At 48.6% G+C, this 16,921-nt stretch overlaps 2 protein-coding genes across 3 annotated transcripts in view; both read right to left on the bottom strand.

The window, feature by feature from the left end:
- Nucleotides 1-303: 303 nt before the first annotated feature.
- LOC114488211 (ADP ribosylation factor like GTPase 2 binding protein) lies at nt 304-6,598 on the bottom strand. The gene is made up of 6 exons (XM_028501887.2): nt 6,294-6,598; nt 5,522-5,583; nt 3,627-3,733; nt 2,394-2,479; nt 2,073-2,169; nt 304-1,548 (listed from the first exon to the last, which is right to left on the bottom strand). Exons 1-6 carry the CDS (start codon nt 6,329-6,331, stop codon nt 1,447-1,449), a joined length of 492 nt encoding a protein of 163 aa, XP_028357688.1. The 5' UTR covers nt 6,332-6,598; the 3' UTR covers nt 304-1,446.
- A 3,691-nt stretch (nt 6,599-10,289) lies between these two features.
- Nucleotides 10,290-16,921, bottom strand: part of RSPRY1 (ring finger and SPRY domain containing 1) — a 41,048-nt gene continuing 34,416 nt past the window's right edge. For both annotated transcript variants that reach the window (XM_028501937.2, XM_028501938.2), the window contains exons 14-15: nt 15,214-15,318; nt 10,290-11,838 (exon numbers count right to left, since the gene is read on the bottom strand). In XM_028501937.2, coding sequence (XP_028357738.1) covers nt 11,742-11,838; nt 15,214-15,318 — 202 coding nt within the window. In that variant the 3' untranslated portion in view covers nt 10,290-11,741. The remainder of the gene's footprint in view (nt 11,839-15,213; nt 15,319-16,921) is intronic.

The raw sequence follows: 16,921 nt of genomic DNA, 5'->3' as shown, positions 1-16,921 counted from the left end.
TTCTCGCTCTGAGTGGGAAATGGTGTAAAGAACCATTTGCCTTCTCCTCATTCCTTGTTCATGATTTCATCTCTAGACTTGTCCACCTGCCTTTTCTCAACCAGGGGAACCGATGGGTGAGTGCCTCCAGCGTGCCCCGCCCGCGTGGGCAGGCCCACTGGTGGAAAGTCGAGGGAAGGCAAGCCCAGGGGAGGAGGCATTTGAGAGCTGGCTCTGGGGCCTTTGGCTTCAGAGACCAAAGAGAGGCCAAAGGCACGGCAGCGGCTACAGTGAAGGAAAGAAACGGCTCATTTAGAATCATGGTTCTTGCAAAACACCTCAAATTTTACTCACAGTGCAGATGTATTCAGTAAGCGCCACATCAGTACAAAAACAGTCTGTACATAGCTCATCGTTTAAAACCGGAACAGCCAAGTGGAAGGTCAGTACAGCTTTTTATTTTTACTTAAAGAAAAATCTAAGGTGCGCATTGGGAACTGAACTGTTCACTCTTCCAAGCCTTGGGAGGAAGAGTTTTGACCGGAAGAAGCAACTGCAGACCCCGCCCCAACAAAAGACTAATGCATTGCGTTACACAGAACACGTCAAAGCTAACCTGCACGCGCACGCAGCATGCTCCGGGGAAGGAGAGGAGGACGCACAGCCGCGGTCAGTCCGCTTCCAGCAGGAGCGCGCGCTCCCTGGCGCCCGGGGGAACGGGGGCGCCGGCGCAGAGAGCGCACGCTCTCTCCCCGCGCTAACGACTAACAACTAAAGAGCACACGCATATAATACTTTGATCTTGAAGTGGGTAATCGTGGAAGCTCCAAGATTATAGCCACTAGGTTAGCCTGAGTATTGATCTATAAAAATAGTTTTCAAAAATGCTTAGAAGAGAGTTCTAGAAACAGGGGGACTACCTCAGGACCAGCAGAAGACACGGTGACACAGGGACTGCACACGGAAGACCAGAAACGGACTTGAACATGGAGCTTTCAGGTAAAGGACACAAAGGACATCTCTCGTTCGTTCCTGTGGCCGAGGCTCGCTGTGACACAGCTCCAGGGACTTCAAGACGGGCAGCTGGCTTGAGTCCAGCCCGAGGGGGAAGCTCCCGCACAGCGAGAGCCCCACGGAGGCGAAGGCCTGAGACCTGCATGCCGACGGCGGGGAAGGCCCCCGCTCGGGTGCTGGGGGCGGACCTGCGGCAGGCCCGACTCCGGCCCCCGGGAGAGATGTCCACCTAGGGAGGGTACCACCAGGGTTGCTGAGCACAGGTTTTTCTGAAGAAACGGGTCCTGGGAGGGTCAAGTAAATTTTTTTTTTACTCATCAATACTTGTCACATTAATGAAGAGTTGTGGCAGGACAGAGCTGGTCTAAGGTCTGTTCTTCCGCCTGCAGCCGAAGGAAGGAAACCACTGGGCCGCCGAGGCCCAGGGCAGTCCCCCTGCCGGCAGCGGAGGGGCTAGTGGCGCAGGCTGTTCTGGGACGCCGGCAGGCAGGACGATTTGCACAGTGACGTCACCACTAACCCGCTGCTCAAGTCCAGTGCCCGGCCTTCTTTTTCCTACACGGGGGGAGAAACAACCTCAAGAGGCAAGAAACAGAAAACCGCCCCGTGTAGCTCAGAGCCCTGGCCCGGGGGCGGAGGCGTTCAGGGTGGGGGGTGGTGATTTGCACTTTTGCTCAGCACAGGACCTGGTCAGTCTTAAAAAACGCACCTCTCTTCACTGAGAAACATTTACTTTTCCCATGTAAGAGCCTGCAGTTTAATAAGAAAGGCAAGGCGGAATTAGGCCTGCCTTTTAGTTTTGTCTTTGTGATTTTTTTAGGGACCCTAAGAGGTCCCTGGGACCCGTGTCACCAAAACGTGAGAAGGCAATTTCCCAGTAAGGGTCCCTGGTCCCTGCCGGGGGGACAGCAGCTCACCCTCCTGACGCCCAGCAGCTGCCACTGGCCAGGCTCCCAGGGAGAAGCACCGAGGTGGTGTGTTCGACGGTTCTCTTCGAGCTCTCCAAGCAGATCAGCGTGACTGACTCAACGGGCAAGAGTGACTCAGTAACAACAAAACAGAAAGAAAAAGTGACTTACTGCTTTGTAGTCCAGAAACATTTCCTTAAAAGCCAGAAAATCGGTAAAGGTGAGCAGCATGTCGAATATGTCGCCGGCCACTTCGTCTTTATGGTGCCTGCAAGGGACGGAGGGGGCTGGTTCGAGTGTGAACGGTGGGACAGACTGTCTCCTCAAGATCCACTCAAAGGTTTCGGGGCCCCCCTACCCGGGACCCAACGGCCCAGTGGGCTCAGCGCTCGGCCTTGATGTTCGAGCACGGAACACCAGAGGGGTCGGTTTTTCAGGCGGGAGGAGGAGGGAGGTGGAGAACGGTGGAACTTGGAGCCGGGCCCCACTCACTGTAAAGTCGTTGTGAAGGCCGCCATGCTGAACCCCGGAATCCGCTCCAGCAGCTGTTCTTCGATGTACTTCTCTACCAGGGAGATCTGCAACGGCGGAAGGGGCCTCTGTCGGACCACCACACTTCTTTTCCCAAAGCCCGAACTAAGAGCCTGTTCTGTGCACCAGGCCCCGGGTTGAGTGCTGGGGGTGCCACAGAGAACCGAACCACGGCTGCCGTCCTGGAGGAGGACTCGCCGGGCCCACTGAGGGAGAGGCACTGGGGGGTTGTTACACGTAACAACACAGACGTTCTCAGGTCGGCAGGGACAGTGGCGGGGCTCCCACTCCGTGGCAGGAAGGAAGGAGTGAGGTGAAGGGGCCGTTCATCCCAGGCAGAGGGAGTTCGTGCAGAAAGAGCAGACAGAAGCCTGTGCTTAGAGGAGCTCACAGGGCCCTTGTGAGCTGAGGCTTGGCTTGGGAAGCCTGCGCGACTCTGCCAAGCTTCTGCGTAAGGAGAGAGAGTCCTGCAGGCTCATGGCCGTCCTCGGACGGGGGAGGTCATGCCGGGAGGCAGCCCCAGACCCCAGCAGAGCGGACAGACCCCAGGGTCGAGAACTGACGTTCCTGGACTCTAGCTTCAGTTTTGCCACCTTGGTTTTCACTTTTACCTAAGTCGTCCTTACCCAACTGGATTAGAAGGAGAAACACAGTGTGTGGAAGTCAAAAGGTTAAAAGTATATAAAGGCGAGGTATGGTGACCCCACGCACAGTAACTGAAAGCAGGATTGTGATAAAGCCAAACATCTTTTAAAATAGAAGCTGGTAAAATCAAACGTTTGAAAAACAGCCCCAAAAGTTGTGTGGAGCAAAGCAACAGGAAATGAGGAAGGACTAAACCAGATTCTAATTAGAATTCCAGGCAGAGTACTGGTGGCAGATTTGAGGTTAAGCAAATTTCAGCACCTTTTTTAAAAAAGATTTTATTTATTTTTTAGAGAGGGGAAAGGAGAGAGGAAGGAAGAGAGAGAGAAACACGGACTGGGTGCTTCTCCCACACACCCCGACGGGGACCCAAACCTGCCACCCAGGCGTGCGCTCTGCCCAGGATGCGAACCAGGGACATTCTGGTTTGCGGGACAATGCCAAGCAACTGAGCCACACCCGTCAGGGCAAATTTCAGCATCTTTTCACTGTAAATTCACACTTTAACAAAACCCTAACCTCTGGTAAGAGAAACAGAAGTCCACTTACATATTCGTTAAAAATCGGTGTGTAGGTGAGTTTATTCTCTTCCGTGTCTTCGAACTCCCGGTAGTGCTTCTCCATGAAGTTTCTCTGCAGTAACTGGAACTCGTCATCTGAAGCACAGTGAAGAGAGGGATTCTTTGTGGTGCAGACTGGAAACCATAGCGATCTGTACATCGTCGGGAATCGTAGGTCAGAAGTGGTTTCTTAGTGGCCAGCGTCGAGCAGAGAGAAAGCTCAAGGTGTGTCAAGGAAGCGTTAGATGGGACACCAGTATTTTAGCAGAGTGATACAGTCTTTTTATTACTGTTTTAATAATGAAATATGCACAGCATTAGATGGCACTAATTTTAAGCGTCCGGATTGGTGGCACCGAGTACCTTTGCACTGCTGTGCGGCCTGCAGCCATGACCACCGAGGCCCAGCCGGTCTTACACACGGCATACAGGGTGGGCTAGGAGCTTCCTCACATTACTCTTCCCCAAAGGAACGACATGGTTCTCTTATCCTAACACAAATCCAGCAGCGGTGGCGAAAACAGTTTAGTGAGTAAATGCCTCCGACAGAGGCTAGACTGCCTGGGTTCAAACACCACCTCGGCCACTTTGCACTGTGTGACCTTGGGCACATTACTTAATTTCCAGTTTCTTCACCTGGAAAACGAGGGTGACCACACAGTTCCTGTTATACAGGATGGCTAGGTGGAATTTACATGAGAACTCATGCAAAGAGATTAGTTCACAGCAAACACTTAAATGTCAGAAAAGAGGAAACTGTAACAGCTGAACAGACTTTGGTGGAGTAAACACGCTGGGCTTACAGAAGGTTCATTTTCCCAGAGCACACAGGGTACCCCTAGAGGGCAGAACTCCAAGTATTCCTCAGGCTCCCCCGAATCCCCAGACCCACGGGGAACGAGAGCTTAAGGGTCACAGCTGAACGGTGAAACGTTGGTATTTACAGGGCTGAGGGCACGGACCTTCCCTGCACCCAAACATACAGAAACTGGGCTGGTGATTTTCAGACTACACCAGACTAAGAAATACTGCTAGTAACACCAAGGAAGTGTCCTCTTCCTAATTCTCAGAAAACTTGGAAGTCAATAGACAAGATTTTCTCAGACTGTAAGTTTTTCTGTCTCGTACAGAGTTGTCTTAAACCTTTAGTGCCACTTACTGCTTACTACTTAGGAACTTATGGATGCCGAAATGAACCCACAGACAGGAAATGCAGAACCAGCTAAAGTACGACACCTTGATTTCTTCGGGGACTTGTGCGCTATGACTATGGTATGATTCTGCGGTTTCTGTCATAAAAATGTTAAAACCACGTGGCTCACGGTCTCTGAAATAAAGGAGGTCAATGATTTCCTAGAGTTTTGCCAAGAGCCCCGTAACTTCTGGGTGCTGGATTTTCTGAGTAAGCCCTGACTCCCGGATCTGTGGACATGAGTTGTTTTAAGGAGTACCGGGGTGCACGCACTAAGGCTTACTATTACACTGTGCTACATTAAAAATTGTATGCAGCTTGAAGTTTTCTCTCTTTTAAAAATTAACTCTGCCCTGACCAGTGTGGCTCAGTGGGTTGGGCATCCTCCCACAGAGCAAAAGGTCGAAAGGTCGCTGGCTCATTCTGGCTGGATTGCCCCTCAGGGTATATGCTTGAGGAGTGGGCCAGGTTCCCTTCCCCCCAAGTTTGGGGGCTGGTTGGGGGCTTGTGAGAGGCAGCGGATCAATGTTTCTCCCGCATATAGATGTTCCTCTCCCTTTTTCCCTCTCTTCCCCCCTCTCTAAAATAAATAAAATCTTTTAAAAAAATTAGCTCTCCAAATTGATGTGAGTGTCCTTAAAAGCTCGGGTGTAAGAACTGACGTGCAGCGCCACACTGGCGAGGAGGCTTACCCATGATAATGTTCTCTAAATATCCAACCACAGCATCGAACTCTGCGTCAGAGGCGGAGGAGCTGGAAAATACGCTTGGATTAGCTGCTGTTTCAAATCGTATAAAAAAATTTATTTGGACATTTTCAAACATGCAGGGGAACCCCCCCCCCCAGCAAAATAAACTTCCTATCACTCAGCTTCAACAATTGTAATGATTATTGTCTAATCTAGTAATTCCAAACACAATAAAACACAACGTATTGCGACACTGAAGATGAATGTAATGGCTCCACTTTTGAGAAAATCTGAAATAACGGGGGGAAAGGGTCGCGTAGAACATCTTAAGGCTCCTTCGCATGTATTTCCTGTGGGTTGTACTCACCGCATTTGCGCTATCAACCCACACTATCAGTTTGCGAGCGTGAACCCGGAGCCGGCGAGACCCTGGCCAGGGCGGGGGGTAATTACACTAGGAGTCCCTGGTGGTGGTGGGTTCTCTGACCCGTGGTCGGGCCGCGGCAGCTCAAAGCCGCCACGTTTTGCTGACGACGAAAGATTGGAGATGGGAGTGGGGGAGGGGTGCTGTGATGGAGGCGTTGATCATTGCGTGACACCCGCCCTGCACTCTCGTCCTCCAGAGCCTGAAGCCGGTGGGTGCCACAGTGTCAGAATTGACACCGGGAATTGGGGCGGAGCCTCGACAGTCCCCCAGCTCGCCAGGGTACCCTTTCCAAAGGGCGCAGGCCGAGGCCAGGCGCCAGGTTGTCCCGGACCGGACGGTGTCACTTACGAAGACAGAGCGAAGCTCTCCTCCTCTAGGGCGTCCATCGCTGCCGCCACCGCATCCACCCCGCACCGCTGAGCCGGCCCGTCGGCCTCTTAACCAACCCGCAGGCCAGGCCCAGCCTCCGTTCTGCTCCGCAGAGCCCCAACCGGCATTTGGGAGGCCTTGCCGCCCAGGCCACAGCCGGGTCGCGGCCTAACCACGCGCCAGTCCGGCCTTTCTGCCCCGCCAGGCCCCTGCGTGAGTTGCTGCAGCTGCCTCGAGGCCCCGGCGGCGGTTACCGAACTCTACGCGACGCACCGCCTCCTGTCACCATGGTAACCGCAAACCTGTCCTCCCGCCTCACAGCTGGCGACAACCAATCACAGACGCGTTGCCTGACGCTAGGGGCGGGGAAAAGATAGGGAGCGGAAGTGATGGAAAAGGATGGAGTCGCGAAGGGAAAGCAGCTGAGTTTCAGCGAGCACCACGGGCTCCTTGGCGTGTTTTCAGCCTGTGCGGCGGTTAAATCTCACGTCACCCCCGTTTTATAGAAGGAATCCAAGCCAAGTCCCTCAATTTCCTCATTTGCAAATTACAAGATTTAAGACGAGGATTACGTAGTTTAAAACGGGTTTTAAGAGCACTACATTGCAAATCTCTGGAGAGCTTTCGAACCGGATAATTGCTGACGTCAGATCTGCAAGGCAGTTATTCCCTCTCGTGGAAGCACACCGGCTTCAGGCTCGGGAGGAGCAATTACCTCACGGAAAGTGGATACTGGAACATCATAAATATTCACATCATAAAGACTACTCTGCAGCAACTGTTTTCTTTGCTAATTGGGCGAGATGAAAGTTGACAGACCCCCTTTGAACAATGCAATCCGAAAAATTTTGCCAAAATTTGCCAGAAACGATTCCTGAGAGCTGATTTCTCTTGATTAGACCACTGGGCATTGTGTCTCTTTGGCTGCATTATATCACCTTCCGGCCAAGTGTGGCACATGGTGCGGGGATTTAAGGTCTGGCGATTGTTATCAAGACACAGTTGTATCCAGGATGAGATCAACTCTCAGAGGTACTAACTCTGCTTAACACCCAGTCGAAGGCAGGCGTCTAAAACGGTTTGCTGAATAACTGGACTGAGTTCTGTTCAAGTCCAGCACCGGCCACACAGCTCAAAGCAAACTCGGCAAATTTCCTCATGGCCTACTTTCTGTATAAACCACTCTTCTTTTGGACTAAATGAACTTGCCCACCCTATCTGTTGCTAAATCATGCATGGGATCAGAGTGAAAGGAAAAAATGATGATTTCACCTATTCTGATTACCTATGGCTGTTACAAGCCACCCAAAAAGCTTGGTGGCTTAAAACCAATTTTGCTCACCAATCTGCCGTTTGGGCAGGACTTGGTAGGGAGAGCTTGGTTCTGTCTGTTCCATTCCACATCAGTTGGGGGAGGTGGAACGGGGCTAGAGAAGTCTCTTCCCAGAAGCTCCCTCACATGGCTGGGACATCCGTGTTGGCTCTTGGCTGCGAGCTCAGTGTGGGTGTTTGTTAGAGTGCTGCGGTGGAGGGGTTTCAGTTCCCTTCCATGTACAATAGGCTTTCCCAGGGATGCTTGGGTTTCCTCATTCCGTGGTGGCTGGCTCCAAGAGCAATTACCTCAAGAGACAGGAAGTGGAAGCTGCCAGTCACTTAAGGGCCTGGGACTAGACACTTGGCACAGAACCACATCCACCGAACTATACTGATCAAGTAGACACAGAGTCCACCTCGATTTAAGGGGAAGGGACATCCAAGAATTTGTGACCAATACACTTCACCATCTCTGGCTATTAGAACAAACTATAACCACCAATGGGGACATGCCCTGGCGGGTGTGGCTCAGAGGACTGAGTGGCAGCCTGTGAACTGAAGGGTCTTCAGTTCGATTCCCAGTCAGGGCATGTACTTGGGTTGCAGGTTGGGTCCCCAGTTGGGGGCGTGTGAGACAACGGATGGATGTTTTCTCTCACACATCAATGTTTCTTTCCCTCTTTCTCCCTTCCTCCCCTTCTCTAAAAATAAACCTAAAAAACAAATGGGGATGCAGATAATCATAGGTACCCACTTACTCAGGCATGTGCCAAGTACTGGCGCTAAACATTTATAAATACATCGTCTCCTTTTGAAATCCTTAAAACTCTATGAGGAAAAACTGCAATGAAGTACTGTCATTTCCACTTCCCAGACTAGGGAACCAAGGCTGGGGAGTACTTGCGTACTGGCAATAAGGAGAATCCTGGGCCTGAAACACGCGGTCGAGGCTCGCTGCTGTTTTACTCGTCATGCTCAACTCCAATCTCTGAGTTGTTAGACCATACCAGAAACTAGAACATGATACTCTTCTGGGGGTAAAACAAACAAACCAAAAACCAAAAAAAAAAAAAAACCCACAACAAACCAACCCAGAAAACAAAACTCCAGAATGGTGTCCTTTTTTGGAGAAAAATAAATTTACTTGACTGCATTAAATGTTTTCCATGAATAATTATTTCTTAAATCCTCCGTGGGTTAGCATTCCTAATTATTTTAAGTGAATAGCAAAAAATGTACAATCTATGGAAGAGCTGATCTTAGTAGGACAGTGTGTGTTCACGGATACATAGTCAAGGTGGATGTAATTCATGCAAACGTCATTTTCTGCGAGTGAAATGATTTCTGTGACTGAATCACTGTTCCCTGGCATTCTGCAAATGGCTCTGGGACTTTACCTCGCTTTATCAATCTCATTCAAAAAAAGGTGGCAATTCATTAAAAACTATTTTTGCTGAAATCCTGGGGGTATTTCTGGAAAACATAAACTATAAATTATGTTTTGTTCTCTCTGGTACAATATATCATCAGTAAAAGCCTAGCTTTCAATTTGTTAAAATGCTTACAGGCTGTGCAGAATATAGAGCTATTTACTCTCTCCTACACAGCTTGATAGCTTTTTCTCTTCTGTGTCAATAGCTTTCCCTTTGAATTAGCTCCAAGATGACAACTTTGCTTCCATCCTGAATAATTTACTATTGAAGCCCTCGTTTTCACGGTCTAGAAGTGAAGAACTGGAGAAGCAGACCTTCTGATGAACAAAGTTTGAGAGACGATTCCTGGAAAGCTACCTTCCTTTGACTGCTGACAGATTGCCTCCTATTTCCATTTACTTTCTCTGTCTCTGCTGGATTTGCAGACTCCTGTCACCTCTCAGATGAATTACTTCCAAGTCTCCCTACAGGTCCATTTCCATATGTTGTTCATCTTTTATCCCGCACCCCCACCTCAGTCTCCATCTTGAAGCCAGAACCATTCTTTGAAACTATTACATTTATCAAAGCACTTGCATGCTTAAACTTCTTTGCTTTCTATAGCATTTAGGATAAAATACGAAATCCTTCACGTGGCTCCGTGAGCAATCCCCCTGATCTCTCCATCACTGGAGCACACGGTTCAGCCCACTCAGTTCCCGTCTTACTAGCTACGGGGCCTCCCATCAGATCCCAAAGCCATGGAGCACCTTTCATCCCGAGTGAGGGCCTTTGCCCACAGTGTGGTGCTCACGCAGCTACCCGGACCTACGCCCGTTCTGTCTCTCTGCCTGGCCATGTCCTACTTCTTCGAGTCTGTCCTCATATCACATTCTCGGTGAGGTTTCCTCTGCCCTTTCTACCCATCTAAACTGAGTTCTCCGCATTCTCTCTCATAGCATCCCATTCTTTTCTTCCAAGGCACTAACAATTTATTGTGATAAATAATTATGTTGCTCTCTTCCCACGACCAGATGTAAGCTCCACGAACAGGTCTGTTTGGATCCTGTATTGGCACAATGCCCAGAACGTATCAGATGCTCAATCAAGACCTGCTGGATGAACAGGGATTAACCTTGCTTCTTGCTCCTACTACTGGACTCTCCCCTGCTCGGGAAAGCAGCCCTTGAACCTGAGAGGATGCTGTCTTGGAACTTCAGCAGCAGGTACCAATGAGAGTTGTGAAATCTTAGTAAAAAAGGGCAACGAGTGTTTTATTTCTCCAATGCAAATTACTGTATTCACCACGAGCTAGAGAAAACATATATATATTTATAGATATATTTGAATTTATGGAAGACAAAGACATGGAAAAAAATCCAGCACCCCAACAAGTACAGCCGGGAAGGAATCAGCTCTGTGAGAGGACATTGGAAAGAACTACAAACAAGAAAGGGTGGGAAAAGGAGAAAAAAAAATGTGCATTGAGTTTAAGACATTGTAAAACTCAGGAGACGTATTTACTATTCAAGTATAAACTCAGTAAGGACTTGGCATAAATTGAAAGGCAGCTGCTGAGGTACACCATTATAAAATAAGTTCTATGAATTTACAATTCTACCTTCCAATTTTCTGGGAGAAAAAACCAAACTCTTGAAGGTCTTCACCAGAGACCCTGAGCGGGGTGAACACTTTCGATGAAGACATAGTCAGCGACCCATGATTGAATTCACTCTTCAGAACCATGTGATTTATTTAAAACGACAGGAATACGTGCTCTCAGGCTGTCCTCAGAGAGTTTCTGAGACTATTCGTTCAAGAGTTTCAAAGGATATTACTTCCGAAAACAATACTGATTAAAAAAAATTTTTTCTTAACAAAAACCTGATTTGATGGTACCTTAAAAATACCCTAAATACCAAATTTTCTCCAGTCAGCCATTGCAGTTAGTTTAAGAACTCCTCCTGCAATGTTAAAACATTTTCCCTCACAAAACGTGGGTACTGAAATTGGATAGAAACACCACGAGTGTGGAAACACCACCAATGTTCTGCAGTTAAAAAAAAAACTAGAATGTTCTTTGGAATCACTGAAATATCAAAAATCTGGTTTGTTTTGTTTCTCCTACGGTCGGTGCACCTTCCCGGAGGCCCTCGCGCTGCTGTAGTATTGACCTATGTGATTCTAGCTTTATAGATTCAAGTCTTCCAGTGCAACATCCACACTTCCCACGCCGCTCTCTCTGACCAGTGGGGGGTCACACGTAACCCAGAAACGGCAGCATTTACTCCTCCGTAACGACTTTCTGTCCAAAATAAAACTTTAGAACACGAGACAAAACATCCTGTGTTAAAAGAGCCCATGAACCCGACCGGGAGAACTCCTGCGCGCGCAGGCGCTGCAGAGGGCGCGCTCCCCTACCGGCTGCCACGGAGGGCCGTGGGCCCCGCTCGTGCTCGTGCTCGCGAGCGCTCGGCTTTCCTCGGCCGTGAAAGGGATTTCCCGGGGCTGGCGAGTTGGGTTAGGTTCTAAGAGAATTTTGTCTTTGACAAACTACCGTTTTTAGCATCAAATCTGGCCATGGCTATAAGTTTCAATGTGCGTACAACTGATTAGAGATGGGTTTTTTTTTCCTTTGTTTTTCTTTTCAACATTGGCTGGAACTGAGTAAAAATGAGTCCGTAATGTCTCTTCACGTGTGTCATGAAATGTGCGAGATCTGTCTGACTCTGGACACTATTTCTTTACGACACAACGGGCAGGTCTCCAGTTGCAAGGCACAATTCATGCACAGGTCACTGCGGAGAAACACAAATGCCAGTTAGGTTAGCGCTCCAAAAGGACCCCTGCCGCCGACTCAGTCCATATGAACTGTCAGTAAGCTTGTCAGTGGGACGCGCGACAATTGGCGGCTAACAAAGAAGTTCGTATATAAATAATACGTCTCCCTCCCATTTCTGACCCTCGGTCTTCCTCTCCCAAGGAAGCTCGTGCGCATTCTTCCAGAAGTTTCCATGTGCACAGCGTACATGTGCAGATGTGTATAAGTATGTAGATTCAACACTATTTTTCCCAGGCAGCTAGCCATTGAGCCCAATATCGTTTGCCAAATAGTCCGTATTTTATCGTAGATTTGACACCATCTTTATCATATGTTAAAATTTTCATTTGCAGCTAGTTCTATTTCTGGGTTTCTACTCCATTCTGCTGTTCTGTCATTTTGTTCGTATATTAGGACCAAACAATAAACATTTGTTTTAATGTATCTTAAGATGTGGCAGGTAGGGTAGCACTCCTCCATCTCTCCTTTTTTAGAATTTTCTGGCCCGCCCTGACTGGTGTGGCTCAGTTGGCTAGGTGTCATTCTGCAAAGCTAAAGGTCACCGGTTCGATTCCTGGTCAGGGCACATGCCTGGGTTGTGGGTTTGGTCCTTGATAGGGGTGTGAACAAGAGGCAACTGATCAATGTTTCTCTCACACATCGATGTTTCTCTCCCTCTCTTTTTCCCTCCTTTCCCCTCTCCCTAAAAATAAATAAAATCTTTTTTAAAAACCCCATAAAACTAGATACAACATTTTTCTGGCCTTAGTATCACGTGAATTTTTAAATTGGTGTTTCTATTTCTAGAAAAAGTCGTGTTGCCCTTTTTATATGGACCAAATTAAACTCGGGGTTTAGGGAAACCAGTCAGTCGCCTTTCCAGTACTGAGAGGTCTTCCCAGCCAAGAGCGGATTTATTTATTCGAGCCTCCTATCCCCTCCTCGGTGATTTAAACGTGTTTTTCACATACGCGCCACATACTTCCTGGTATGTATTCACAGATAGCCTTTTTGGGACTATTGTAAAAGGAACCTTCAATTGTATGTTCTGTATAAACAGAAAAGAGCTACTGCTTTTTGTAACTGACTAGTGTATTCAACAGGTTTTCAGTCAATTTCTCCTGATAATCCAGGTGTTTAATCTATCATCTCCAAACGATTCTTCTCCTCCTTCCTGTCTCCCTACCCGCATTTGCTGAACTACTCCCAGTATGTCACCATTACAAAGATGCTAGCATTTGGTTCAGACATATATGTCTTCATATTGCTAAGGAAGTATCCACACATTCCTATTTTATATGGTTTTCTCCCTTTCATTCGTTTTGAAATATTTCATCCATTTGGAATGGATATTTAATTTTAATGAATGCCTTTGCGGCATTTTTGGAGCAAGTGTTTAATTCCCTGCACCTCCTGGGTGGCCCATTTGAGTACGTTATACTAACGGACTTCCTGTACTGTACCATCCTTGCGTTCCTGAGATAAGCTCCCCCTCGACTATGTTGCTGGGTCCTATTGCTAATATTTGAAATTTTTAGGCTTAAGTTTTCTTTTTTGTGTGTGTTTCCTTTATCAGCTTTTAGTATGATCATCCTGGAGGCTTTGTGAAAAGAATATGGTGGTTTTCCTATTTTCTCTAAGGTCTGGAGAAGTTTAAATGGGATCTATCTACTCCCTGAGAGTTGGAGGAATTCACCTGGGAGAACATCTGGGCTTCGTGATTGTGGGAAAAGGCAAAGGTATCTTTGATGTTTGTTTGTTTTTTAGATTTTATTTATTTATTTTTAGAGAGGGGGAGGGAAGGAGAAAGAGAGAGAGAGAAATATCAATGTGTGGTTACCTTTTGCACATCCTCTACTGGGGACCTGGCCCACAACCCAGGCATATGCCCTGACTGGGAATTGAACCGGTGACCCTTTGGTTCACAGGCTGGCACTCAATCCACTGAGCCACACAAGCCAGGGCCGATCATTAACTCAAATTCTTCTATGGTAACAGGAATATAGGGTTTTTCAGTCTCTTCTCAGGGTCTGTTCATGTTACTCAGTTTATTCAGATTTCTTTTCTTGAACTGCTACCCTCTACCCCATCCTTTTAAACTGTTGCTGCTAAAAGTTGAACTAAATTTTCTTATAATTCTTTTAATTTCCTCCTCCAACCAGTTTTGGATTTATCTATTAAGGATGCCGTGCTCATACTTAAGATACCTGGTTCTAAGTGTTTAGATTTCAGCCTTCTTTCACGAGCCCTATTGTGGGCAGAAGCACTGAGAAGGCCAGAGAGCACAAAGATGAGTAAGACCAGATCCTGCCGCCTGGGATCGTACCATACTTACCGACCAAAGATCAATAAGGGTATGGAGATACCCAGCCCTTAAATTCTGCCTCTGCTTGTGAGGCCCTGATAACGAAACCCCCACAGGGGCGCAAAGTGGGGCATTCTGGGCTGCAGAGGTGATTCCAGGAAGAACCACAGCTGGTGCTGTGGGGCCTTCCTTTCAAAGAGACACTGGCCCAGGTGAGGGTGGAGTGCGGGACACAGCATGCCTGTCCCTTGGCAGCCGTCAGATGACAACCCGTTCCAAGACAGCAGACAAGCAGAGGTGGAGTCAGGGGCCTGGGCTGAGACATGCCTGAGGGTGACCAACTGGCGTCCACCACTCCAGGCTCTGGACCCCTAGGAGACCTGGCGGCCAAAGCTACGTCCAAGTAAGAGCAGGGCAGGGCGCGGGCCGTGATGAGTTACGGGGAACCGGCTTGGGGCATCGGCACGGGCACTGCCCACACACCGTCAGCGCACACACCTGGCCAGGCCAGGGCCTGCCCACCGCCAACCCTGTTCCAGCCCTGGCTGGGACGGCTTTGTGCGGCCTTGGTATTTAGCCGCTCTGTCCTGTAGGGTCGGGGCTGCCCTCTGAGTTTATCTCATATGACTGGAATTTGGTTAGATGGCTGCCTTGTCAATGGTTAGGAGTATAAATAATAAATACATATGAGGACGCTCTAAGGCTGAGAATTGCCTAAGAAGCTCATAAATAGCTCCTTGTGACGTGAGAACGACCCGGCGGGCAGGCTGCCAGTTGCAAGGCCCAGTTCACACGGTGCTGGGAAGCCGAAGGCCCTCCACGTCGGGTGGCAGCTTCTGGTTCAGGTGCTGTCTGGAAGCCGGCCATGCACTGCTTGGCAAGTCCTGATTCCTCGTTCAGCCCACTTGAGATAAAATGAGCTTGACGAACTGCCATGAACACTCAAAATACTCTTGGTAACACTCTCAAAGCAATTCAAGAACAAGATGAAACCCTGCTTAAGGTAATGCACGAAACAGGGACTTCTCAAACAAACCCTCTTCTTACCTGTGCCCACATGGCTTCAGCTGCGTGTCTGCCACCTCGTCACAACACAGGGAGCAGCAGTTCTCCCGGATGCTGACTTGCTTCAACAGAGCAAGGCGCCTGTGCCTGAAGAGAAAACACGGGTGTCAACGAATGAATGGGTCCCGTGAGCAGTGAGGCGTGGGAAACGCTCTGAAACTGTTCTGTGCTGTGGACGGAAAAGGGGCTACACAGCAGACCCGACACGTCCAGCGGGCCTGACAAGTAGTGACCGAAAGGGACCACAGATTCCCAACTGGGCGGGTCACAGTAGGTAGTCACATGGCAGGCCCATCAATTCCTTAGTAAAAGGTTACCCTTTACCTTACTTGTAGCCCTGTCCGCTGTTCTTAGGCACCTGGGACTCCAAGCCTTGGAAATGTTCAAGTGATCTTCCCCAAACCCTTGGGAGGCATGGTCACTAGGTGGAGCACCTCAAACTCCTCACTGTTTCCTGTTGCCCACGTACAACCTCTACTTACTGGAAATGTTAAATGTGAACTGTCCTGTACCCCTTGAGATCTTGCTTCTGAGCACGCTCTCAGTTTGGCTTAAATAAATGCTAAAAGCTCCTAAAATATTCTGTAGATCGGGACATTCTTGCATCCTAGTACGGGAAGTACGTTAAACTCGGTCCAGTAGCTTCCACACGCATTTCACCCTCACCAAGGCTGGAAGTCACTGGGTTCCACTGGGATGAGGACCTCGTGGTCACGCCCTTGGTACCAACAGTTCAAGGGAATGATCTGCACAAGGTCACACGTCGCAAACAGACTCAGGAACCAGGTTCGGCTCTTTTAGTTCTAACTCCGGCATTTTCATTTTACCAGCAAATTTTCAACCGTGTAAGCCACACATTTCCGAGAATTTGATGAAAAGCATAGGGCCTTTCCCAAGAAAAACGCACAACCGTAAGTTTTCATACAATTTCACTAGGTTTTATAACTGCCCATCGTTGACTCTGAGCTTAGAAGCCTTGCGTTTTCACTCAGTTTGGAATGGAAAGGCAGAACCACACTGCAGGTCAGCCCTGACGGACAGGCAAGAGGAACATGAAACATTCATTCAAGTACGTAAGGCCTCCCTATGTGCCAGGCACCGTTCCCAGCCCCGGAAACCCAGCAGCAGAGAGAGCACTGAAAACGTCCTCTGCCTTCAGAAAGCTTACACTCAGTGGGGGGGACGGACAATAAACTAAATAAAAAAGTGAAATATACAGAGTGTTAAGCACTGATGAGCATCAGCATGAAGAAAACCAAAGTGGGGAAGACGATAAGGAGGGTGCACCAGAAAAGGTGACATTTAGCCCCGGCTGGTGTGGCTCAGTGGATTGAGCGCCAGCCTGTGAACTATAAAGTTGTTGGTTCAGTTCCCAGTCAGGGCACATGCCTGGGTTGGGGGCAGGGGCATGCCAGAGGCAACTGATGGATGCTTCTCTCACACGCTGATGTTTCTCTCCCTCTTTTTCTTCCTCCCTTCCCCTCTCTGTAAAAATAAGTAAATAAATAAAACTAGAGTGTGTTTTATTTATTGGTGGCTGAAGAAGCAGCTAAACAAATAGGAGATGGAGTCAAAGACGTAACAGAGAGGAGGAGACACATTGTGTAGGGCACGGCAGGTCACTGTACGGATTTAAGCTTTTGCCTTAAGTGAAATGGCCAGCCACTAGCATTCTGAGCGGAGAAGCACA

Source organism: Phyllostomus discolor, chromosome 12 (genome assembly GCF_004126475.2).
Source record: "Phyllostomus discolor isolate MPI-MPIP mPhyDis1 chromosome 12, mPhyDis1.pri.v3, whole genome shotgun sequence".
In the NCBI taxonomy this organism is placed as follows: Eukaryota; Metazoa; Chordata; class Mammalia; order Chiroptera; family Phyllostomidae; genus Phyllostomus; species Phyllostomus discolor.
This window is presented reverse-complemented; position numbering and strand designations above follow the sequence as displayed.